Below are 25,419 nucleotides of genomic sequence, written 5' to 3'. Positions count from 1 at the left end.
CAAGACGAAGAATATTTTTCCCACTACAAGTATTTCCTGTTTGACACTTGAATTCAAAAGACTCTATGAGGAGGGGCTAAAATAGCTCCGTGAAAGTCATCAAGACTTTCGCAGTTGAGTGTAACGTAATGACGAACAATTCTTAATCATGTAATATCACTCGGATCGACATTAGCGCGTCTTGGAGCTGAAGAGAAGATTCTATGTAACACGGATATGCCTTCACGTCACAAGAGTGGTTTTGGTTCTCATATACTTAATAGGTCTCTCACGACCGGCTGTAGTCATTTGATGAGCTCTGATCCCGGGAAGGTTGATGTTCTGATCATGATAGGTTTCGTAGGATTGTATCCCTTTGATCGGTTGTCAGCTCAAATCGAGAATCGAAAGGTATGTAACCGTATTTAGCAACTATACTCTGTTGAACGCCATAGTGCTTATTCTTTCATTAAACCCCTAGCGCGTTGTAATGAACCTAATGATAGGATGTATGTTACCCGCGTTCAGCTGAACACAGCTCGTTCCAAATGACAACTAACAGCATAGAGCAGGTACGATGTATTGTACACCTGACTAAAGGACTCATACTCTCATGATGAAATAGTGAGCGGTGGCTGTGCCAAACAAACTCCAGTCATAGAGTTCATGATATCATAGCCTACTGTATAAGGCTAGTAACCGTCATTTGAATCAGGTCTGACTGAGGGTTTAAAGATGACATGAAGAAGCGGTTTTTTCCTACCCAGTCATATATAAAGGCACAGTATTCGGTGTGAATCAGTAGAACGTAACGTGGCTTAAGCCGTCTTGCTCGCGGGTACCGCCACGTCCTGTGTACTAGATACCGTACAGTCTTAGAACACCTGTAATACCCAGAGTATTTTTCGAATACTCGCGTTCCATCACGCCAAGAATTACTTGGACTCGAGCATGTCTCTCGATCTCTGTTCTGCTTGTCTACAACTTGGCAGAGGCTGATTGATTTTGTTTTACCTGGTTATCAAATTATGATGCTGATATTACGGACAGTATCAGTTGAATGTTAAGACGTTAATTAGTGGCTGTTGAGAAAGATGCGTTGTGTGTGGCTGAGGATTGACCATTAACTAACGATTAGCCGAATGTCGCACTTCCAGTCATTTCCAAGTCAACGACAAACCTGTCTTGGCGAATGAGCTAATCAAATTGTAAAGCCACTCTATGATCATTGGTCAAAGACTCCCATTCGCCATTGACTGGACCCGAGAATTATTGTACAAGTATCCAGAACCAGGGTACGAGCCCGTAATATCAAATTATGAAACAGGGGGGAATGGAACTTCAAAATGTAGAGGACCGTAGTTTTAAAGATGAAAAACCTATTATTTTCCTTGTAGGTAGGTACCCATACGGTGCCCAGTTTCAAAGCTTCTGGAAGTAATGATCTTAGCTAGAAAGTGCTAATTTCCAGCCACCTCACTAAGATACCGCCACAAATCAATCAAGTAGCACTTTTGGAATAAAACCGTCCCACTTAAAATATCGCTAGCTTGGCACTTTTTTTTAAAGGGGTATCTTAGCGGGGGTTAGGGTTGTTAAGTCAGTTAATAACGCAACCCTCTTCCATAAACCGTTTGCTCTGATCAAGGGCTAGGGCTAGGGTTTCAAGTCAGTCGATAGGCAACCCATCCATAAACCATTTGCCCGACTTTTTTGGACCCTAACCCTCAATAAGGTTGGGTTAGTAAGTATTAGTTTTTCAACATTTGCTCTACTGATAATGTCAATTAATGAATTATCAATCAATCAATCTCCTGGTAATATGAGCATGACGTATGTAATTAATGGGTTAAGCAAAAAAGAATATGGGCATGACGTCTAGCTTCAGTGCGGAGTGATTCCTCATGATCCCGCCTTGTAACCTGTACTAATTGTTGCTACACGCCTTGCTGATCACGCCAGATTTGGTGAGACTTTCTAACCACCAATTACAAGCCTTTCTTTTGAATCCCGGTTTATTTATCTACGTCATGATCATGATATCAAATTCGTTTTTCAAAACTGCGCAAAAGAGATCTGAGACGCGGAGAGGCGTGGTATGGGCTGTTAATGCTTGGCACCGGTCATGATCATGGCCTGATGGATGCTACGACGCGCAAGGAACTATAATGTTCTCAGATATATTCTGTATATATGGTCATGTGATTTTTTTTCTTTCCAAAATTAATATTAGGAAAAACTCTATAGATGTAGAAAGCGTAGAGAAAAATTTAGAAAAAATAAAATATAAAAAGCCTCTCGTTATACGTACTAAAAACTCCCCGTGTATGCAGGTGACATGCATGCAAAATCAAATTCCGTAATTAAGCATAAAGTCATCATAGATCTAGAAAACGAAAGGAAAACTAAAGGAAAACAGAAACTCCGTCCAAAAAAAAAATGTATCAGAACCCCCCCCCCCCCCCCCCCCCCGGGGCCTCCCAACCTTCACCACGACTACCCTTGCCCCATGCCTTGGAGCTTTCTCTTTTCCTCCTCTTTCCTCTGTGCCTTTATCGCCGCCAATTCCTTCTTCCTCTCCACCCGTCTCTGCCACCACTCATATCTCGGGAACACATAGTAGGGTAGGAACCACCATAGGAAGATCAGAAGGAGGACGATGCTAACAACGATGACGATAATTTTCCAAGTCAAGTCATCGTTGTTGCTACTTCCGGCATAGCCGGCTCCACCGCCACTGAAGCCGCTGGATCGGCCTCCACCGCCTCCACCACCCCCTCCACCCCCACCCTTACGTTTGCTGAGGAAGACAGGAGCAGCATCCGTGAGGTCGAGGTGGGTAAGGAGGAGTAGGACAAGAGTATGGAATGTGGGATTGGACATATGCATAGTAATGGTTATTGTTTTAATTCGATTGGTACGTTTGGATCTATGGCGGATTGTAGAGATATGATATCGATATAGGTTTTAGATGAGCAGAAATAGGTAGTGATTGGTATGGTATGATATTTTTTTTTGTTGATATCGGGATGAAGTAGTTTATATATCTAGTATAGTAGTAGTAGTAGACCGATCGATAGTATCCGCAGCAAACTGAATTGAATTGACTCAATTTAAAATCTAGCTCGAGGTCTGCGCGTGTAAATTGTTATTCCGTACGTTGTGCGAACTGCTTCTGCTATAATCTGTGAGTCTTTGAATTCAGGACACATTAGCCTAACTTTATACATGTGCACCTTTCCCCCCAATCTTGATCATCCTTTCTTAGCAAGTTTTGCGAGCTATACTAGCCCGTGCCCTGATCATTGTGTAGCGATTAACCAATTAGTTCACAGGACTAATCGGGAATACAGTTAAACCTCGCTTAAGAATACCCCAGCCGGGTCACCGTGTAGGTTACATATAGGCCGGTTAACGAGCCATGATAGGCTTGCATGTGCAGTTAGTGGTTAGGGGGCTGAGTGCAGGTGTATCTGTGCCCAAGGACATTCGGATTCTCTCTTGCAACTGTGATCGTACTACTGATGTGACATGGACTTACTTAAACCTCAATATTTTAGGCAAAGATTTCATCTTAGATATAATAGGGCTGGAAGCAGGTTGACAGCTCGATGGAGCACAAAAATCACTCAGTCTCCGTTAATCTAATGAGATATATACATGTAGTATGTACATCTCTTCTCTACGACCTATATGTAGTATACACCTATAGCTACCAAGTACATAGGCGAACGCTTAAGTTGGCGACGATACATGGATATTGCCAACTTTTACGTTACACGTACACAGGTACTACCAAGACAGGGAGCCTTGATCTAGTAATTTGTATCACTTATTCTCAACGGCCCCCAGCGTGATTTCGGAGCGTAGTGCATTATCACCAAACACTTAATCTATCCCTAAGCCTTCGATCCTACACTCCGTACCATATAATATTACCCCTCACTGTATATCCTGTTACATCTGGCCTAATTCATGGCCGGTCACTTGCAAGGCACATTGAAAGGCACGTAGTACAACAATCACTTAAGATCTTCCAACCTTACATAAAGCAACCAGAAATAACCGTATTTGGCTACATGTATATATGTGTCTCGAGGATGGGTCGAGCTTCCATGGCCATATTAGATAGTACTTACCCGGTACTATAGTTTAGTGATTGCGGAGGTCCTCCGGCGTGGGAGCTAGAGTAACCTAATGTATAGCATCCCCTGCTTTTTCGGTGTGGCGGTGCGCGTTGATTGATAATATATTATGATGCATGCAGCACGCGGGATCATGACATATCATCCGGCATTCCATTATACACTTGCTCATGGGGTGAAAGCGGATTCTGTGTGGCCATCATTATGGTCAAGTATGGTTTGGTGCTTTCATGATTGCGAACATTGAAATCCTATAATCAAGAGCTCAAGATCTGAGCCTTCCCAAACTAACGAAAAAATACCTGCGTGATAGGATTCCGTCATGACATACGTTTAGAAACCGAAAAACCTATTTGCTTTATTTCAAGGCCCCGGCTGTCATAAGACTTCTAGAAGATTTTTCCTATGCTCATCAATGATCACGGTCAGGCTGATTTTCGCGTATTAGAAACTTTAGGCCAACTATCAATTTTGGTCAAAATTGATGGTTGCAGGGATTATTTTGCTGGATGGCGAATAGCATTTTTCAAAATTGATCGTTGGCCTAAAGCCTCTATTGACAGCCCTACTCGTGTGTTTGCAGTTCTGCATGTATTAATACCTGTTGCGGAGAATGCATGCCTAAAGTTGAAAGCTTTCTGTTAGGTTGGTAGAAAATGACATAGTCAAGTAAAGATCCCGGGGGCTGTGCAAAAGATCTGAGGCTACCACCATTGTATTATACTTCTGATCGGTCGCATTGACCCTATCCAGTCTGCCCCGGTCAAAATGGAAGATCGAACTATACCAGTGCTACCAGTTTGGAATCGGATTGGGTGCTGTTCAAATTGGACCGACTGGTGGTGTTTGGTATCCTTTTATTGAGGTGCAAGTATCTTTTTACAAGGCCTTGCCACCCCTCTTCTTCTTTCTTTTCGATACTGAAGATAGATAGTGTAGAGGACTGGACACTCTTAGACCTATCCAGATTGTATCGATATGTCCATATAATCGATCGATACCTGACAGTGCCTCTTGCCATTGCACTTACACACAATTCAGGTAACCGTTACTTCTGATTTCTCACAACTATCAAGGTTCTGATACCCGTAAAGCGAGTCCCCCCACCATTGCAAGGCGGCACCTTCACGGCTTTATACCCCACTTTACTCAGACCACCTGAGTGCTCACGGCCATGCAGAAAAGAAGAAGCACCAGAAACTGCGGTTTCCATTGAATACTTATACGGGAGAATGGGGCCTTTTTATAATTTTTTTTTCCCTTACGGTATTTTGAGCAACATCCTCGAAGTCCGTAGTGGATACAAGTGCACTTTGTGGTCTCGTGTTCACAATCGCCTGATTGAGTATGCATAGCATATCGACCCAATAGGTGCTTAGGCACACCCAGCCATAGACAGACGCCCTATGCCACTATTAGTCATGAAGTCTTATGTAGCCAATCAACGCAGAAGCCAATTATGTAATGCATCTTTAGGTCATATATACGAGCATTTTTTCCACCCTCTCCCACCATGACCATGGCTGAGCGGAGGCCCTAAAGCATGAGTACTCTACTCTATGTGTCTCGCGTTCACAGGGACCGGCCTAGGTTTCGAGTGTTTAAAACGTTTCCGTGGTGGTGAGCTATTAGTGTCGGAGACATTTTCATAAACTTTCAGTGCTTTTGGGATTTGGTAGCTATCCTGGCCAATGATTTCCAGGAAACATTGCGGGTAGCTATCTGATAGATTAGTAGATGAAAACCCACAGCCATGTTAACGTCAGTACCTATTCCCGCAGCCCAGCCCATCCCTGCCCTGCCTTCGAGAATATAGATGTGTTCTTCATCCAATCCCATCCCAGGCCTCGAGAGTCTAGATGCAACTTTCCATCCTCAAGGCGAACATTCTCGAATCTAGATATAATTCAGGCGAATATGGTTGGGGACACCTTGAGCCGGAGTGTCAAAGTTGCCGAACTTCGAGGCTTAATGGCCAGCCACCACAACACATTAAAATTAAAATGGCTCTGTAGAGTAATAGAGAAAGAGATAAATAACACTGTAACAGAGCCCAATTAATTTTATCTGTTGTGGTTGTTGAGCTATTGAGTTTCTAAAAGTTGGGTTTTTGGTGAGAGGCTGACTGAATGTCGCACTTCCACACCAATAATTACCCGATTAGGAAGTACTTTAGTACATAATTACCCGATTGGGAATAGACCACTGATGCTGGCCAATATCTTGGCATAAATCTACTGTCTTGGCATTTTCGGTGCGATTTGGTGCTAAGTAATTACTAGACTAGGAAGGTGATCTTCACTGGGGACCAATGTCGCACCCTTCCGTCTCTAGGTGTCCCCAACCATATTCTCGACAGCCCCAACAGCCTGGACTATAAGAGTGCCCAGCTCTTGCTGCAAGGGGATGATTCCCCTTTCTCCAGCCCGGCCACGGAAGTACAATTGATAACGGAATGCAGGTAAAGCGTAGATACTCTAGATAAGCTGACCACTAGTAGGAAGCCAGATTGACGGCGGCCCCGCCCCGACGAACGCCTGGGCGGTACCGATAGGTAGCCTAGCTGTCTCATCTCGGTTCCCCGGTGTATGAAACCGCGACAAGGCGGCGACTCATAGCTGGGAAATACTGCTAGCTGCTTACCCGAAGGAGCCGTTCGGGTGTGCACTTTTCTAACTATATGTACGAACAAGCTCCGTGAGGTACGAGCCTTGGCGCCAAGACTAACACTGGCTGGGCACGAGACAGCCGTGGACTTGAGGCGGGCGAGACGTGACAAACTGTCCTCAATTATATCGTATAAAGCTTTCTGGCCATGTAGTAGTCCTGTTAATCTCATCATCGTCTCTTCTCCCAATAGTTTGGTCTTGCTACAGCCATCGGAATGCACGCAGAGTATGTAGAGTACTACTTGGTTAGGGCTAGGGTTTATATTCCTAGAACGGTGGCGTCATGGCCCCTGCAATATGCACATCTCTTCATCTTTTACGATCTTGGTGTTGGCGGGTTCTGACATGTCTACTTTGGGGAGGATACCTATCGATCTTCATCCAGAGGAGGAAGAGCATCTCGGGGAGATCTCTCGGAGACCACAGTCTATGTACCCTGCTCTACGAAGTAACACAGATTCCTAGATCGTTCTCTATCTACCCTATTTAGATCATAGATCATCCTAACCTTCCCTGCCTGGCACTCGGCGGAACCTCTATAGCGTCATGTGAGTGAAGAGGCTGCTAACTTTGTTAATAATGCACCCTTATCGATAACCCCAACACGGAGAATAATCCCCCCTAATACAGCGCTAGAACCCGATCACCGGTTGCTTGTTAATCAGAGATTAGAATAGGAAAGGAAAGGGAAAGGAATGGACTCCGAGACGTCTACGCCATCCAGCTCTCATTCTTCCTCTTCTCTCCACTTCACACCACCAGACACAGACGTCGAAATGGAGAGCCTCACCGCACCAACAGCAGTCCACACAGACACAGGTACAGACCCACGGCTCGAGAATGAAGAGAAGGTAGACACGCGCCAGTTCACAACGCGCGCAGTCGGCGTGGGCCTCCTCGTTGGCACGATTGTGAACTTCTCAAACATGTATTTTGGCCTGCAGAGTTAGTGATCTCTTCCCCAGGGGTGGTGCATACATATCTCTAGATTTGTATATCTCCATTTCCACCAATACCAACTAGCTAAATCGTCTCTCCTCCTATAGCCGGCTGGGTCTCCATGATGTCCATGCCCTCCTCCTTGATCGGGTTCGCGCTCTTCAAGACCTTCTCCGCGCACCTCTCGTACCCCTTCACACCCACCGAGAATGGTAATTGTCCCCCTATACACCCCCAGCGCAGTCAGTCAGCCCAAACTTACCCATAACCAGTGCTCGTCCAGACCGTCGCCGTCGCCGTGGGCTCCATGCCACTCTCCGCCGGCTTCGTCGGTGTGATCCCCGCCCTCGAAACCCTTCTCCTCCCCTCCGAGGGCGGACCCCTCCACATCTCCATCCCAAAGCTCATCCTATGGAGTATCGGCGTTGCCTTCTTCGGCGTCTTCTTCGCTGTCCCGCTGCGCCGCCAGGTCATCGTCAAAGAGAAGCTCCCATTCCCCAGCGGCACTGCAACAGCACTCATGATCGCCGTCCTCCACGGCAAGGACACCCGCAACCTCGTCGCATCATCCTCCTCCCCCAGCACCGAACCTGAGCGCCCACCAAGCACCGAGGACCACGCCCGCAGCTGGAAATCCAAGACACGGCTCCTCGGCGGCGCCTTCTGCGTGAGCGCGGCCTACACGCTTGCTTCCTATTTCGTCCCTGTGCTGCGCAACCTCCCGGTGTTTGGGCGGGGGCTCGCAACGCACTGGCTGTGGGCGCTGAACCCGAGCCCGGCATATGTGGGGCAGGGCATCATCATGGGCACCTCGACGACGCTGCACATGTTGCTCGGGGCGGTGGTGGGATGGGGCGTGCTGTCGCCGCTGGCGAAACACAATGGCTGGGCTCCCGGGCCAGTCGACGACTGGGCAAAGGGCAGCCGCGGCTGGATCGTGTGGGTAAGTCTTGCAATCATGCTCAGCGACAGCGTTATCTCGCTCGGCGGGCTGGTGCTGGAGCCTGCGGTGCGCGCGGTCATGGCGATGCGGCGGCGCGGCGACGGGGGATCCGGATCCTACCAGCGGCTTCTGCAGGGCGGCGACGAAGGCGAAGACGGCGCGCAGAACAGCTCCTACGAGTCTGTCGCCGGGACACTGCACCACCGGCGCCCCCGCAAGCCGCACCACGACCCTGCCGAAGAGGAGGAACCGGAAGACCTCCCGCCCTCGCACCTCGTCTCTAACAAGACCGTCATCATTGGCCTCTTCCTCTCTGGCCTCCTCTGCATCTTCTCCACAACTCTCGTCTTCCCAACCGTCCCCCTCCCCGCAACCCTCATAGCCTTCACCCTCGCACTCCTCCTCTCCATCATGGGCGTGCGCGCGCTCGGCCAGACAGACCTCAACCCCGTGTCGGGCATCAGCAAGCTCACGCAGCTGCTATTCGCCCTCATCACCCCCAACGTGCTCACCAACCTGGTCGCCGGCGCCATCTCCGAGGCCGGCGCACAGCAGGCCGGCGACATCATGCAGGACCTCAAAACCGGCTACCTCCTCCGCGCCTCGCCGCGCGCCCAGTTCCATGGCCAGCTCATCGGCTCCGTCGCTGGTGCGGTGGTCTCCGCCGTGGTCTACAGGCTCTACACAACGGTCTACCCCGTTCCCGGCGAGCTCTTCCAGGTGCCCACAGCATACGTGTGGGTGGACTGTGCACGGCTCGTCAGCGGCGAGGGGCTTCCCAAGGGCGCGTGGACCGCGGCGTGTATTGCTGCTGCGGCGGGTGCGGCAGCGACGCTCGCGAGGGGGTGGGGGCTGAAGGGGTCAAGGTGGAGGGAGTGGGTGCCAGGCGGTATCGCCGTGGCCGTGGGCATGTATAATGTCCCAAGTTTCACGCTGGCGAGGGCCGTGGGCGGAGGGGTGGCGTGGTGGTGGAAAGGCGAGGAGACGACATTGGTGATTTTGGCGAGCGGGCTGATATTGGGGGAGGGCGTGGCGAGCGTGGTGTCTCTGGCGATGGCGAGTGTGGGCGTGCCGCATTTGTAGGTGTGGGGTGCGTCATGGGGTGTCACTCGGGCCGCGGGGGTAAGTATGGTGGTGTTTTTTTGTTTTTTGTTTAATTCATTAATTAAGTATGGTGGTGTAGATTTGGGCGATTGGACGCTGGGTAGAGTTGTGCTTTGTTTTTGTATAATAGATGATTGCTAACCGCTTAGTTGATAAATTAATTAATTTTACAGGGCTCGCCGCTTTTGCTTCCTCTTCCATTTGTAGATTTCTTTGTCCTCCTCAGTTTCCCCTAATGGCCTGGACCGCAAATTAAAAAGCTCTAAGCCGGTGAGACAGAAATAACCGTGCGCTTAAAGAAGAGATTCTTTGTCCTAAGTGTCCTAACCCTATACCTGGTGGTTAGCGGAGAAAATCGTGTTTCTTATAGTAACACGATTTTCCGTGTGCAGGAATGATAGTACTATGATAATTCGTTTATTGTGTACAATCCAGAGGCTATAAATGGATACATGTAGTTTTCGAATTTCTCCTTTGTATGTCTGTCGATCGATATTAACCCATATTTCTAATGATATAATATAATAGAGGGTTAATGTAATTTTAGTGAAATATAAGAAAATCAAGATAATAAAAAGCCTAGGCGCGATATCAGTCGGAGCAAACGGTTTATGGACCAAGGTTACGTTCTCTGCAGTTACTTGCTAACCCTAACCTTCTGGATCAGAGTAAATGGTTTATGGAAGAGGGACTTATTTACGAGCCCTAACCCCCGGCCAGCAAATGGTTTATGGACAAGGGTTGCTCGACTTGCTTACTAAGCCTAACCCGCGCCCTCAGAGCAAATGATCTATATATGGAAAAAGGTTACGTTCTCTGCTTACTTGCTAACCCCAACTTTCTGACAGTATATCTGGTTTACGGAAGAGGATTACGTTCCCTGGCCTACTTTGTGCGCGCCGGCCAACTTTAGCGGTGGGCAGCGTTTTGCGAGGGGATAAAAACACTGGGTACAAAGTATGTGCTCTATTTATCGTTTCGAATAAGAAGCATGGAAGACCTAAGCAATTTCGTGTACGTACGTTGAGTAGGCGTTACTAGAGTTTCTACCCTCCACGTTCCACCCCACCAGATAGCACAAAAGTGTTTTCAATCATGAACTCTCAATCGCCCGCGATAACCGGCTGCTAGCCGCGAATTCCGAAGCCCGCTAAGCCTTATATGCCCTGCGCTAACCATATCTGTAATGCTTAGCTAAAAATGACTGCTATAATCATTTGAAATAGCTTATTTCCCAATGGGGGCGTGGTTTAGTGGTATAATACCTCTTTAGCATAGAGGTGGTCCGGGGTTCGATTCCCCGCGCCTCCATTCTTACATTTTGGATTTTGTTTCCTCTGGTATCGTGGGGGAGCGGTGGTGGAGTTGGCCCTTTTTATGATGTGGTTGTGTTGCGAGTGGTGTGTTTTTGCTTTGCGACCGACCCTACTTCTGTTACACCATGAAACGAAATTAGAAAGTGGAAACTAAAACGACCATTAGATCCCCAGCTTTGTTGATTTTCTAGATTGGTCATTACTTTTGGTAATTTTCTTATTTCGGGGGTTAATAGAAGGTGCGGAGCCATCCCAATCGATAGACGGAACCAAGCCCAAGGGTTAGGGTTGATGTGAGTGAGATAATATGTCTGCAATTCCCCAGGGGATATCATTTGACGTCCTCTACCTTATAGTGCTCAGAGTATGTATGGGTAGAGTCAGTTAATACTTGGAACTTTAATTTGTATTGGTGAGAATACGAAGAATGTATAAAGACGATGTATGAAACTGAACAAATTCGTAAATACCGTCTCGGTCTACAAAAAAAACCTAAGGCAAACGAAAGCCCAGCCCATACGAAACTTCTGGAATTTTAAAAAAAAGCAAAACTCATACAGATGCTCAACCTAACGTGAGAACTTTAAAACCTTTAGAGTGTTGGAAAGCCTGTCCTATCGGGCACTATGTGCAGCTGGATCCGGCCCTCCCTCATGACCAACTAGACTAGGGACTTAAATTAAATATAATTTTGCCCCCCGGTATGGCTTTACCTTGCTGTAATTATTGCGGAGATTATGTCAGTCTATGTGCTACTATCACTCGCTCTGCTCATAGTAAGTTGCAAATATTTTCCAAAGCATGTTGATATTCTTCTCGAGAGTCCAGGTATGCGCTATATAAAATTAAATACATACATAGTCGAGCGTGCAGGTATGTACATTTCAAGCACAGCCCCAAACTGCCAAAACCAAATATCAACAATAAAGTACCGAAAAAAATCAACCCATCCCACTCATTAAAAAAAAGCTCCATCAAAATATACTCCCGCCTCATAAACCCCATACACATCATTTGCTTACAACACAACAATAGCTGCGGCCCCAGTAATCAACAGAGCAACCAGACTGGTCATTCCAGAGATTGTGGAAGCCGAGTTTGTGTTTGTGATGATTGTATCAGTCGATGATAAAGTTCCATTAGAAGAAGAGTTAGAGGCAGCCTGGGAGGAAGATGCCGCAAACGTTGATGTCGCCATAGTGGTAACAGCAGCCCCGGTAGCAGATCCGGATCCAGTTGCGGTGGTAGAGGCCTTTCCGGTCTTGGTGGTAGTGCTATCGGCGTAGCCAGAGGCGCTTGGGACGGGCGTTATCAATTCGATTCTGTAACCATCGAGGGAGAGCTCTCCATTGGGAGATGAAGCGGTCTTGATGTACGAGGAGTAAGCATCTTCATCGAAGGTCTTAGTCTCCCATCCAGGATTGGCGGTGATGGTGCTGGAAGCGTCCAAGTTTACACATCCAGGAGTGGCATATTGACAAAGATATCCTCTGCAGTTGCATCCGGATACTGCATCAGGGTCTACGTAAAGACTGTAGTATTCGTTGGCAGCCGCCCCAACCTCAGGCTGATCAGTGACGACAGAGCCTTCGGCGGTGATAGTGCCGTATTCAAAGGAATAATTGCTGGTGTCATCAGTATTATAATTATTGTATTCGATACTTGATGTTGGGGCGACAGTTGATGTTGGGACGACAGTTGCAGGGTCAACATATCCGGGGCAGCCAGGGACGGTGGTCTTAGGAGGTGCACGGCCGCCGCCGCAGTCGAGGTAGGCAAGGGCGGTGGTAGCGGAGAAGAGGGCAACGAGGGCTGAGGTGCGGTACTGCATTTTGAAAGGTTTTATTGATTATTAGATAAATGCAAGTGCAATTGAATTGGTTGATTAATTAATAACGAATGGATAGCGATAGTTGAACGCTGGTTTATTTCGTGAAACGAATGTGGGGGGGGATCGGACGGAATTAAAGTTGTCTGTCGAAAGAGTGAGTTCGATGAAGAAGGGCAAAAAAAAGAGGAGGAAATGATAGAGACTTTATATCTTTATTATGGCACTAATGCAAACTTAATATTTGATCACTCACCCTAAATGATTTTCTAGGAAAGGGAGCAGAGATCCGAGGTAGCCGAGATAGGGGCGTGGGGTTCGCTAGCAAGTGTGACTCTTCTTCAACAGTTGCAGTTAGATATAAGATTGTTGATCTCAATTGGGGCATACACTAAACTATACCGACGACCAGGCTTGTGGGCCCACGAGAAGGTCTCCTCTTTGTCTTTGATCTCCTCAGCATTTTTGTTGAAGGTCAACCGTGTCTGTAGGCACCCAAACTCACCTGGTACGGCCTTCAGTTCTCTCCCCATAAACATCGTCACATCTATCAGCCCCACAAAAAGGACGCAAATAAAAGGCAAGCTCATATATACCTTCCTCACTCAGACGCCCCTGTGATCATGTTGCCACCAGCGCTTCCAATGAGTCAGGAACACGGCTCGTTTTTTTTTACTTTAATTACAAGGATATATAAATACCCGGTACCGATAGAACAACGCCTTCTGGTTAACCATAACCGTCGAACAAATTTGAGTTTTAGACTTACTAGCTCGTCCCAGGTGGTCCGAAGAAAGACTTCCCCTGCACTTGGCAAAAGCTTGCTTCTTGAGGAACCTCGTACGGTATCAACCCGGGTATCCGATGGTTGATGATTTATCCTCTCACACCACTAGAGATAAAACCCTTAGTTAATCCTCAGGAGTTGAAAATTCAATCCGCGATATCCGGAAGCAGCCTGCGGATGTGCTGTTATGTCTTCTTCCTATGTCCTGTGTACTGCTGTTAGATTATCGATTGCGGGACAGGTATGTATATATCGATATATAAAAGACTCGATATATGATATAATGAGCAGACATGCCCCTTGCATGAGTGTGAGATAGAAAAGGATTGCATGTATCATACCCCTTCTCTTGATTTCATACCCTCGTATAACTAACTAAAGGAGATAGCAAATTTAAACCCACCTCCTCAAGTGAGATGTTAGACCCTCGGAACTTGGAAGCGTAAGATGGAAGGAGTCCAGTGATCAAAAGGTGTATATAGGGCCCCACGTCTATCTGCTACCTCCGAGAAACTGATCAAGGTCAGAGATCTAGATGTTCTAGTAGTTTTGCTGAGCCTTCGAGGCTACACAAGCAACATCGACACTTACTAGAACAAAAACGGTACCTCACCGGCCTCTAAAGATGCATACAGATTGTCGATTTCTCTAAGCAGAAATAAAGCGTTCGAGAGATAGGTGTTGAAGTGTGATGAGACTTGGCAGGATTCGAGGTGTTTGTTGCCCTAGGATTAACAGACCCCTCACGCCTTGGCACTCCTCATTCTGTTCGTACAAATATCAGTGTTCCACCACTTGATAAACATTATCATTTTGATGGGTAGGGCTCACACTTTAGAAGGGAAGTTGATAGCATAGACAAAGGAATATCAAGCAAAAGCTCGAACGCTCATGATGCTCGTGCAGAAGATAACAATTCCAACAGAGTAGTGGGGAGATAAGAAGAACAGAGGGTCATGTCTCTATTATGTAAGTCTAGGCCGGCGAACTAATCTAAGTTTCTTAGTTTCAAGCTGTACGAGCGGTGCGATTCTAGTATTGCAAAATTCATGTTTGTGTCTTCATGGGTATATGTGCGATTTAGGGTTTCCTCTAGCTCTTCCTCTACACAACGCAGTCTAATATGTACTTATGTATCCTCATTACCGATACCCAGTAAACAGAGGAAGATCAAACCCCACGACCGCGGCTGCGGCTACCCGGGATCTCTACTCAAAGACCTTAAACGCAACCCGCACCTATCCAGTGATGAATATCTAACCTCCTGCCCTCGACTAAACTTGCACCCTAAAACCGCTTAATATGAACAACGGTATATTCCCCGAACCACATACATGCTCTGCCATGCGGGCCGGGCTCTCCAGTCCAATTACAACCCCAGCTTACCAGCCAGCCCCCGGGAGTTCCAATCCAGTCGGATACCTCCATTGTCTTCTCAAAGACATTTGTCTAGTGCCGATGCACGAGTAATGGTGACGTAGCTACGTGCGTCGCTCGTCAAGGCTTGGACACCAGGATGGACGTTCAGTGTGCCTCATGAGCGATCACTCGAATCTCTTGCCGTGCTGTGCCTTGAGGATTTGATGAAATCTTCCAATAATATTCTTCCAGGTATGCATATAAGCGATTTCTTCCCGTTTCAAAAATAGAATCTACGATAGTTGGCATCTAGCTGTCAAGATCGAGATCCGAGGAGCCGGAAGTGAAGCAAAACAAAAATCCACCAGCCGTGGAGAATTCAGATGACGCTGCTTTTTTGGATATACAAATGAAGCCCTCAAAACTAGTGAGCTAGGGTGTAATACGGAACCCAGGCTAAGTGAGTTGAAATGGCGGCCCATATCAGCTAGCTAAGCAGCAAAATAACAGCTCAAGCCACATCGCCATACTCTACAGCTTGCGGTAAGATTATTGTAGAAGTATGAGATGAGTCCTATTGGCTTGCCCAGCCATAGAAACCCTGTTTTTAGACCCCTGCTTCTACAATAATTCCACCTCTCGCTGTTCTCATTTACCCTGGATACCGCAGTACCTACATGTGCATCCTCCTTTAGTTAGAATCAAATCAGTTCTTGGCGGTGTCTACAACACCTATGGCTCGAGAAGCTATGGTGGGTAGGTGTGTAAACTTCGGCGTTTGCAGCCAATCAATCTATAGGAATTGGGAGATCTACCCCCATAATGGTACTAGCGCCTAGCCTGACGGTGGAATTTTCTCTAATTCCCATACAAAAAAAGTTCCTCTGAAGTTGACGCACCCACCCCCTATGCCTTCTCGCGCCATACATATGAGCTACATGTACGTGAGAATTTTCTTAAGAGCTTGGCGAAATACGATGCCAAATAATTAAAGTGTGCTAGAAAAACAAATACAACCATGCAAGAGTACTCTAAAAGTAAACATACTGTACTGATAATGGCTCTGCGAGCCCGAATTCCCTATCCCTTATTTCCACGATCGTCCTCATGGAGGCTACTATAACACCGCATGTAGTAAGCCCAAGAATAAGAACTGCTCTCCCATTCTGGCTCATTACGTTGGTGGATAAGTACATTCACAAAGGGAACTGAGTGGTGAATGAGGCGTTTATGACGCATTTAGTGTAGTAAACTGAAATGAACCCCCAGAATAAAGGAAATAAATAAATAAAACTCCCAGGCTGGATGGATAGTTGTACTAATAAGATGAAAATGAGCAACAACGAACAATGAACATCTAATAAGGACGGCAAACTCGATCCAAAATGATGCTTTTGTTAAAAAGAAAAAGCAGACAGTGGATAACAAACGAAAATGTAACTCAGTCTGTGAGTGTGGAAATTAAGGAAAGAGATCGACAAAGTACTGAAATCATGAAAAAAGGTAACCCGTGCTCCTAAAAAATAGATAGAAGGGAAAGAAAAAAAAGAAAAAACCACCTGTACTATCCTTACCAAATCCCACCAATGTCGAGGGGAACCAACAAAAAAAAGATATCAAAAATACGCAAGATATATGTAAAGCGCCTGAACGTGCAGTAGATCAGGTAATCAACACACAGATACTAAGAGCACTAAGAGTAGTAGCAGTAGAGGCAGTAAACGACCTCTAACGACATAGGGGAGATCACGCAAAAAAATAACAAAAAATAAAAAATACTCAAAACACCCTTACAATGATATCTTTGACAGAAGTGTTTGCAAATCCCATCGTTCCAGAGCAACCAACAATACTGACACTGCGCCTAGCCCGGTAAAAAAAAAAAGTACAGAATGAGAAACGGCATATATCCACATTTGTTCTCCAAAGTCCCACCCAGTGATGCACACTGGACAAATATCCCTTCAATTCCTCGCTCGCAGTCAAAATACCGCTGCTAAACCGTGTCGAGAATTCCTTTTCGAAAATCTTTTGTTTGTTCGCCCATCGCCACTGTCACCAGTGCCACGCGCTTGTTGGTGTGAATGACTGGTGATTGCCTCGAGAGTGAGGGTAGATGAAGGGCTGGACATGGTGCTCGCCATAAAGCTATCGTCTGGTGGGTGATTTGCACTAGCGATTTCCCGGGCACGATCTATTGTTTCCAGCCACTCGCTTGCTGAGGTCTTTGGATCTTCAAAGGTGTATGTTTTGTCGCGCTGAAAAATGCCATCAGTTATTTATCCATTCCGCAACCAATTGTGCAACAGATCTTACGGTATCAAGAGCCCAAGTGCTGTCAGTAACCTTCCTCGCAATGACGCCTGACCCTTGTAGGTTGATTTCCATCTTCATTTTTTTATCACCACCCGAGGCTGCAACGATGGCTCTGGCGCAGGTTGTAATCATCACCAATCTTTGACGCTTCTTGCTGTTGTTTCCAGTAAAAAACCGGGCAAACTTTTTGGGTGCTTCTACATGACTATTAACACCCCCCTTTCCATCCGGAGAATGAGGTGCCGGACTAGTGTGTACAACAGCGTTACCCAGCTTCAATATCCGCTCATTAGACCTAGTCAAAACTGGAGACCATTCAATATCAAGCTGGCTTGGTGGTGCCAGTTCGGTTATAACACGAGGAGGCTGAGGCCTAGAGCCCGGTGGCCCTCCATTCGATGATGCTCCATTCCGGTGAGATGAGTTAGATGCGGAGGCATAATCGTCAAGTTTGATTATTTTTGCTTCTGTTGGTGGCGGTACGTACGGCTTTAGCCTCGGCGCCTTCTGTTTCCAAAGTTTTCGACCCCACTCAACCCCTTCAAAAAATTCGTGGTTTTTGATATGTTCTATGCTTAGCCTTTTCGCAGGGTCCAATACCAACAGTCTTTCAACCAAATCCTTCGCCACTGGGGGAAATCCTTTTGGAAATTCGTATTCCAGGTTAACAATTTTCTGGAACGTTTGATATTCATTCCCTGCCTTGAAAGGTGGTCGTCCAGAGAGTAACTGAAAGACTATACATCCAAATGCCCACAAATCAGAAGCCTTACAAGCTGCCTTGTAAGTCAAAAGTTCAGGAGAAACATATTCTGCCGTTCCCACAAATGAATTTGCCTTCGCGTCATCGCCTTCTGTTTGGTCATTAGGATACGAACCTGCACCATTAGCTGAATCCCCATTCGTTCCGTCCCCTGTCTTTTCTGGTGGATCAAGAATCTTGGCGGTTCCAAAATCCGTTATCTTGACGCGCATCTGGTCGTCGAGGAGTACATTTTCGGGTTTCAAATCGCGATGAATAACGCCTTTCATATGCATATACTCAATTGTGTCCAAAATTTGTGCAGAATAATACCGAGTGCACTCTTCATCGAAAGTAGTCATCTTCAGAATTAATCAGTTTTACACAGCTTGGGATAAATATTGAATGAATTTGTAACGTACCCTTTTCAGGAAACCTAAAAGCTCACCACCCGTCGCAAGATCTAGCACAAAATACAAACTTCTCTCGTCCTGAAATGTATAATACAATCGTACTACCCCCGGATGTTCTCCCAACCTATTCAAGGTGTTTTTCTCAATATTGACGTATTTGACCTTTTTTTCTTTGATGATGTGTCGTTTATCAAGGACCTTAATGGCGTATTCTTTCAGTGTTGTTCGATCAGTAGCAGCAACAACCTATCACATTGTCAGCCAAAAGAGGACAAATCGAATATTTTCTTCGAAACTCTAAACATACAGTACTGTAACTTCCTTCTCCCAAAGTTCTCCCAAAGTTGAAATCTTTAACCCCTTTCTTCACTACACGTGTGACCGTGTTCCCGTTAGCATCGACGTCCTTTTGGATCCCCATAGCTGCACCCTTCTCCTTCCATTCATCACTACTCGCGAGAGGTCCATTCTCGTTATACATTCCTCCTCCTCCCCCTCCCCCTCCTTCTTCTCCACCGGATCTTACTGGGAGTGGTATTCCCCTGCTGCTTCCTACACGAGGGGGGTACGGACCTGTTGGATGGGATTGACGGTAGGACCTGTCTGTGTTGGAACGCTCTCTTTGTGTCTGTCTAGAAGCTGCTCCAGAAGGGCCTGATAATGATCCTCGCGAGGGCTCACGAGTCATGCGAGCATAGTCAGGATACATTTGAGGGTTCGAATTGATCGACGCGGAGGACGAGATGTTTTGCGAGGGGTAGCCAGAGGATGCATTAGATTGATATGGTCCTGGGGCAAACTGGGAATTCGATCTTGACGGCGGAGTAGGTGGGGGTATGTAGAGCGAGGTGGTGGCACTGAATGCTGCGATCCGACGAAAGATGAGTTTGGAGACTGACTCCCAGCCGGCGCATTGCTTGTTGGCGAATTTGCAGAGTAGTTTTGGTGAGAATAAAAGGAGTGAAGATCTGGGATATGAATAGTAGAAGGGTTGTTTGAGTTTGACGAAGTTCCCGTACGGGGTGACGGGGGAGGCGAGTCCTCTGTCTGATTTGCAATCCGCAGCCCCCCTAGCGCCTGCGAGAGGTTCAAATCACCCTCCATTATTCTCTTCTGTTTGTACCTGAGCTTTATCTCACAGTTGTTTCGATTAAACCAGTCCAGTCAAGAGCTGTTATTGTTAATCCGAGGCCGATGTTTCTACCTAGAGTTGTGATCTAGAAAGGGGTAGGTAGCGGGTGACGGGGGTGGGGGTAGTAGCGAGTGTGATTTGAAGGTCGAAATTTCTTGAGGGTTTGGTGTGTGGGAGCTAAGCAAGCTGGGTTGCGCTATGCCTAGATTCTAAGATTAAACGAAACAGAACGGCCGATCCTCAGAAACGTATTGAAGTAGTTTCAATATTTTCAATTGCAGCCTTCCATGAATTCAGCAGAACACGATATAGACGACTATTATCGTTATAAAGCAGCAGGAGAATCGCGAGGCTGAAAGTAGCCGGCTTGTATCGGCTCTACGGTGCACAATCCCCAGAGAATTCGGTAAACTGTCGGTGATTAATTCAGAAAGAACCTGCTGAATTGGGTTGGGTGTTCAGCCGTGGAAAGAACGTAAGAGAAGTGAACCCTCCTTCTGTCTTCTTCTTCTAGTTCTTCTTCTTCTTTTTCTTCCTGAAGTTTCTGGAGACGCTAGGTGACTCGAGGAAGGGGGTGTGAAGAAGTTATTGTAGTGTATAAGGGGCGTGAAAGGGATAGTGAGAAGGGATTTGATGGAGGAGGTAACGGACGACGATGGTTGGATTGATGACTGGGGGGGGGGGGGGGGGGGAGGGAGGGAGGTGATGAGGGCCAGCTGCAATGACGCTCCTCCAGATGGGTCGTGATGTGGATGTGATGTTCAGTCGGAGGGTGGAGAGAGCCGAGAGAATTAACGGAGGGACGGGCAGCGAGCAAGCAAGGGAGGCGAAGTTGTCAAGGTGTTCGCCCGTATATTCACTCACGCCTCTCTACATACATACAGTCACTCACGGGGTGAAGGCGGATCCTGTCTAATGGCGGTCAGGGATTTGAGGCCAATAAAAGAGTTAGGTTTTGGACGCCAAGGGCAAACAGAACCATCAGACAGGATCCGCCGTCAGTAGGTGAGCGACTGTACGTGTAGAACCTATACTATTATTTCCTCACAAGGCCCCTCAAGAGCCCTAAAATAAGAAAAGAGACATCACTTACTCCACCCTCCCCCCCGATATAGTCGTAATGCACGATGTTGAAAGAATTATGCGCTCATCTAATATGTGTTGAATGACTGTATGCGCTTCCTTTGCTTTTTATGGACTACTCCACTCTGCTCTACATGTAGGCATTTCACCCACTCAAGAACAATAGGTACCTACAATGGGTAGAGCACAGCTAAGTCCACATTATCTTCACGAATCATCGCAGAGATGTAGAGATACACGTGCGACAGGGATTGACACGCACTGCTGCCTAGCTAGGTAATCTTGGATTCCCGCATAACACAATATCTACATATACCAGCTATATGTAGCTACATACATGTATTCTAGGTGCCTTCCTACAAATAAAGGGCAACGATGATGTTGGGTGGAAGTGAGCGCTGTACGCAGTATATGTATTTACTCTAATTGCTCTACTCTCTTGAATTTCATGTTGCTCGATCTAATTATACATACATGTATTCTAAAATGATATTAATAATAACTTCGTGAACATGTATGTACTTGTATATGCTTCTTTAAAAATATATACATGTACCTGTATTATCTCAAGGAGCGTGTAACTGCATGCATTCATACCTACAATTTCTCACATATGTAGACGTGGACACGTAGATCAAAAAAAGAATGTGGAGGAAACAGGTAACGGTAACGGCCTTGCTGACTTGATCTGACGGAACTCCACTACATACAGACTGTCAAAGTTAGAGTTGTACGCGTGGGCGTGAGACCACACGGCCAGGTTTTCTTACGCCCTTCCAATCCCCGACGCCGACAGAGTATTTCAGCAATCTCAAGGTTTCTTAACAAACATCTTCTCTTGATCTTCTCCGGTACATATCCAGAATCCTGTAGGGAACCTGCCCGTGGAGCAAGTACCCGCATGATCTCCCAAAGCACCCCGTTGACCGAGACAACAAGCAAGTGCCTCCCCCCGGTGTCCACCTGAAAGCGGAAATAGCCAAATTTATACTGACAGTCCATATTAACAGTTGCATGCCCTGCGTCATGGGCTAGACTGTGCGGGCCAGCCCAGTTAAGTCTGGTATGATCTGGTGATCTTCAGGGCACAAATTGCGGCCTCTCCCTGGCACTAGCCGTTTCCATATCCTTCTAGCCAGATCGGCTCCCAGGCACTGAAAAGGAAGTTATCAAGGAAAAGATGCCAGAAACCTCCTGGAGGAATTCCTGAGAGCCTCTGAATTAACGGACTCCATCACTAAAATTTACGACTCTATCGTAATTATACATACTAGTACTAATAGTTAGAAATTTAACCATCCAACCCTAACCCTCTCTCTTCACGACGGCAATAATATATGTACGTTTGCCCTCGCTGGGATCAAAGCTATCGCATTAACAAATTTCAATCTGCAAACCCAGGCTTCATGTTCCCTACCCGTGCTTGTCTTCGCTACTAGGTACGGAAAGGAGTTGCAGGCATCCGAAAGATTAGCGATCAGACGAACTCTGTTCAGATAAGGCTGTCACACATAAGCGCCTACATACATACTTCAATCAAGTTGATATATAGTTATATACATGACTATATATATGGCGGGTAATATCCGGGGGATCGGGGAGGATTCATGTTATAATTCGTCATTTCCACAACCAGAATTATCGAGTGCCTTGAGGTTGGTGAGGAGCAGTGTGATGCTGTTGATAATAATACTAGCACACAACGTATTACTATTGATCTTGACACTACTTCAACATGTCTTCCGGACATTACACAACGTCCTTGGATATACAGATCCTCAACTATATAACTACGTGTATAAGTATATGTACGTATTTATCTACCTACATGTACTTACACAGGGATATCAAAAATTTCTGTACATGTAAATACCTCGAGTGCACGCAACGATTTCGGGCGCCCACAAGCGCCTAAGGATTAAGTCATTTGGGAAACATTACACTTAGTCGCGGCGATACTTCCGTGAGTTTCCTTACGAAATACAATTGATGATGACTTGGCAGATCTTTGGGATTTATACGGTTTTTTTACTTTTCTTTCTTTTTTCCAATATCTATTGACCAGATTGTTTCCCGGCAAAGCTAAAGCTTACCCAGCTAACTAACATTGCTACTCATGCAAAGAGTCTCGTTGTCATTGGGCACCATGCAGTAAACCTAGGCTCGAGAACCGGAAGAGCTTCCTTGGCTTATGGTGTTTATTATTATAAAAAATTTCCTGGACAAAGAGTGACTACATGTAACTAGACATATATCGAACTATTGAATCAGGCTTGGCACACAAACTCACAACATCGCACTCGAACACCCCCCACGATACCAACCGCACGGGAGCTACATAAATACATGTAGCGCGGTCGGGCTCGAAAAATAGTTTTAAATTAGTCAAGATACTCCACTGGAAACTATAACTTTCAACGAAGGCGCGATATATCGATACTGACCAGTGATTAACCGGAATATATAAGCTAACGACTTAGGTATGTTGAGTACATTGTACAGCGACTTACACATAGCTAAAATTCTCCAGATAAATCTCGTAGACTTCTAGAAATATCAGGGTACGATTAGCTAGACCCGGTGAATTGGGTGGTTTCCAAAATAGAATACATTTATCATACTGCATAGCATAAGCTAGCTTACAATCGCTAAAGACTCCTTGAGTGAAGAACGAGCTATCTGTATTTCTCAATGCGGGGCATCACAGATAAGCAGTCACTTATCTATATGTAACTAGAGCATTATCTAAATCTGATCACCTTGCAGGGACACTGAATCTCAGGTGTGTATACGCAATGGCCAGGGTTTACGATTATTTTTAGTCCGGATTGGAAGATTTACCTTGACGTAGCGAGAGAGTCGGGAGATTATCATACGTACGCTGTCACAGTACTCCTTCTTGTCGCGAAATACCGTATAAAACGTTATTTCATTCGAATCACATATGTAGCTTTAGTTACGTCTAGCAACACAAAAATAGAAACCATCGCTTTTAAATATTTCCGAGAATGAAATGTCATGATTTTTTTTTTTTTTTTTTATGATAGTGGCAACATCAAATTCACAAAACCCGAAAGACCCTGGAACCTAGCTAGACATCACGGGTAATAGTCCGTTACAAGTTGTAAGGATGTAGAAAGAGGCTGTGCAGATGCTGATACTCAGTCCTTATGGCAGCTAGCTACATCATGTACGTTTGTTAATAATTAAAGGACATACCAGGATCATTCGCGTGTAACCCGGGACTTTATCCAAAGATCATGGATCATCACTCCATAGATCCAGTCAATATCTATTACAAGCGCAGAATTATAAGCAATTGATAGATTGAGGGTATCTGGGAGTCTTCTTGAATACGGATGGCCGAGCGCTAGCTCCATATTTGTATAAAAATAAATAGGCACTGATCTATTGAGACTATGATCAATGATCATGTCATGATCACATGAGTATATATAACTGTGTATGATAGCTTAGCTAAATCCGACCATCGTAGGGTGAGATTTTATCCTCAGAACAGATATATCAAACTTAATTTTGAGTGAGGGAAGAAGGGGGATCAACTCCGGGCCCTCCAATCACAATCGCAGAATTTCTCTAGTCCTGATCAATCATGTCCATAATATCTAAATGGAGTCCTATGAAAGCATTCGACCGATAGAATTGGGTGAAAGCAAGTTGATATAGAATGTTTGCTTTCGTAATTAGAGTGAATCTACCTCGCACAAGTACATGTATAGTCCTCTAATTTTATTCCTCAAGGATGGCCGGCCAAAGTCAATGATCAGGTTAACCAGTATCAACAAAGCTATGCAAACGCCTCGCCTTAGAATTATTGCATACACTAGCAAGCGGAGTTTAAAAATATCACGTACATAGGGGCTCTGCTCACTGATACGTTCATGACTCGATCAGCGAGATGCACGAGATATATGACATATGTAGAAACTGCCTCATGTACAGCGGTAGGTAATAATTGATGGAACACAGCAATACCTGTTTTGGTAAAACGCCACCAACATTTGGTGTTTGTACTCTCAAGGCGTTCCATCACTTATTACCTGTCGCTGTACAATCGAGGAGCTTAGGCCGGTGCATGTACATACATGTACGTAGAATAGAGTAAGAAATCGAGTATACGTATATATATACCTTACATGTTAAGTACGTGGCGGTCATGGACTCAGAGTACAGTGCGTTGCTTGGTTCTAAGAGACACTACATGGATATCGTAAAGATACGGCCGGTACCTATTAGGTGATACAAATTGTATGTTCTTTGTTTCGGTGTATACTAGAAGAACCACGTCATTTCTAGATTTTAGAGTTCGAGTCAAAGACGAACGTTACCTCAGTTGCGGTCGATGAACGAAATCTGTCCACTTAGGTTAATGTGCAAGAGGACGGATAATTACAATCATGCTGAGTTCCCCGTGGCCAGTATATATATATTTAACTCCCTAACTCACCAAAATTGAACATTCGCACTCACTATATGTAATTATACTAGCATTGAAAACCAACGACAATCGATTAAGCCTTTACCTACTATATCACACCAACGTCTTCATATTACAACAGGCCCCAGTTCTTTTCAAATCCACTATGGCGGGGATGATTCGATTGAGACCCACACAAATCATCCTAACCGGCGAAGAAGTCAAC

General features: G+C 45.8%; 5 protein-coding genes across 5 annotated transcripts; 1 reads left to right on the top strand and 4 right to left on the bottom strand.

The window, feature by feature from the left end:
* Positions 1 to 2,475: 2,475 nt before the first annotated feature.
* Positions 2,476 to 2,868, bottom strand: LAJ45_07074 (uncharacterized protein; the record flags this gene model as incomplete). The annotated part of the gene is made up of 1 exon (XM_046116633.1): positions 2,476 to 2,868. The coding sequence occupies one exon, from the start codon at positions 2,866 to 2,868 to the stop codon at positions 2,476 to 2,478; it is 393 nt and encodes a 130-aa protein (XP_045970035.1).
* A 4,620-nt stretch (positions 2,869 to 7,488) lies between these two features.
* LAJ45_07073 (uncharacterized protein) lies at positions 7,489 to 9,758 on the top strand (the record flags this gene model as incomplete). The annotated part of the gene is made up of 3 exons (XM_046116632.1): positions 7,489 to 7,738; positions 7,840 to 7,944; positions 8,005 to 9,758. The coding sequence occupies 3 exons, from the start codon at positions 7,489 to 7,491 to the stop codon at positions 9,756 to 9,758; spliced, it is 2,109 nt and encodes a 702-aa protein (XP_045970034.1).
* A 2,355-nt stretch (positions 9,759 to 12,113) lies between these two features.
* On the bottom strand, positions 12,114 to 13,462 carry LAJ45_07072 (uncharacterized protein; the record flags this gene model as incomplete). The annotated part of the gene is made up of 4 exons (XM_046116631.1): positions 12,114 to 12,920; positions 13,180 to 13,262; positions 13,321 to 13,368; positions 13,429 to 13,462. The coding sequence occupies 4 exons, from the start codon at positions 13,460 to 13,462 to the stop codon at positions 12,114 to 12,116; spliced, it is 972 nt and encodes a 323-aa protein (XP_045970033.1).
* A 372-nt stretch (positions 13,463 to 13,834) lies between these two features.
* LAJ45_07071 (uncharacterized protein) lies at positions 13,835 to 14,522 on the bottom strand (the record flags this gene model as incomplete). Its single annotated transcript, XM_046116630.1, has 5 exons — positions 13,835 to 13,915; positions 14,114 to 14,143; positions 14,214 to 14,223; positions 14,302 to 14,407; positions 14,486 to 14,522. The coding sequence occupies 5 exons, from the start codon at positions 14,520 to 14,522 to the stop codon at positions 13,835 to 13,837; spliced, it is 264 nt and encodes an 87-aa protein (XP_045970032.1).
* A 2,529-nt stretch (positions 14,523 to 17,051) lies between these two features.
* On the bottom strand, positions 17,052 to 19,644 carry LAJ45_07070 (uncharacterized protein; the record flags this gene model as incomplete). Its single annotated transcript, XM_046116629.1, has 8 exons — positions 17,052 to 17,327; positions 17,386 to 17,582; positions 17,634 to 18,197; positions 18,264 to 18,489; positions 18,550 to 18,786; positions 18,848 to 18,909; positions 19,114 to 19,329; positions 19,440 to 19,644. The coding sequence occupies 8 exons, from the start codon at positions 19,642 to 19,644 to the stop codon at positions 17,052 to 17,054; spliced, it is 1,983 nt and encodes a 660-aa protein (XP_045970031.1).
* Between the last annotated feature and the right edge of the window lie 5,775 nt (positions 19,645 to 25,419).

This window comes from Morchella importuna (assembly GCF_003444635.1).
Source record: "Morchella importuna strain M04M26 chromosome Unknown Morimp01GS022, whole genome shotgun sequence".
Classification (NCBI taxonomy): domain Eukaryota; kingdom Fungi; phylum Ascomycota; class Pezizomycetes; order Pezizales; family Morchellaceae; genus Morchella; species Morchella importuna.
Note: the sequence above shows the minus strand (reverse complement) of the source record. Positions and strands in the feature narration are given on the sequence as shown.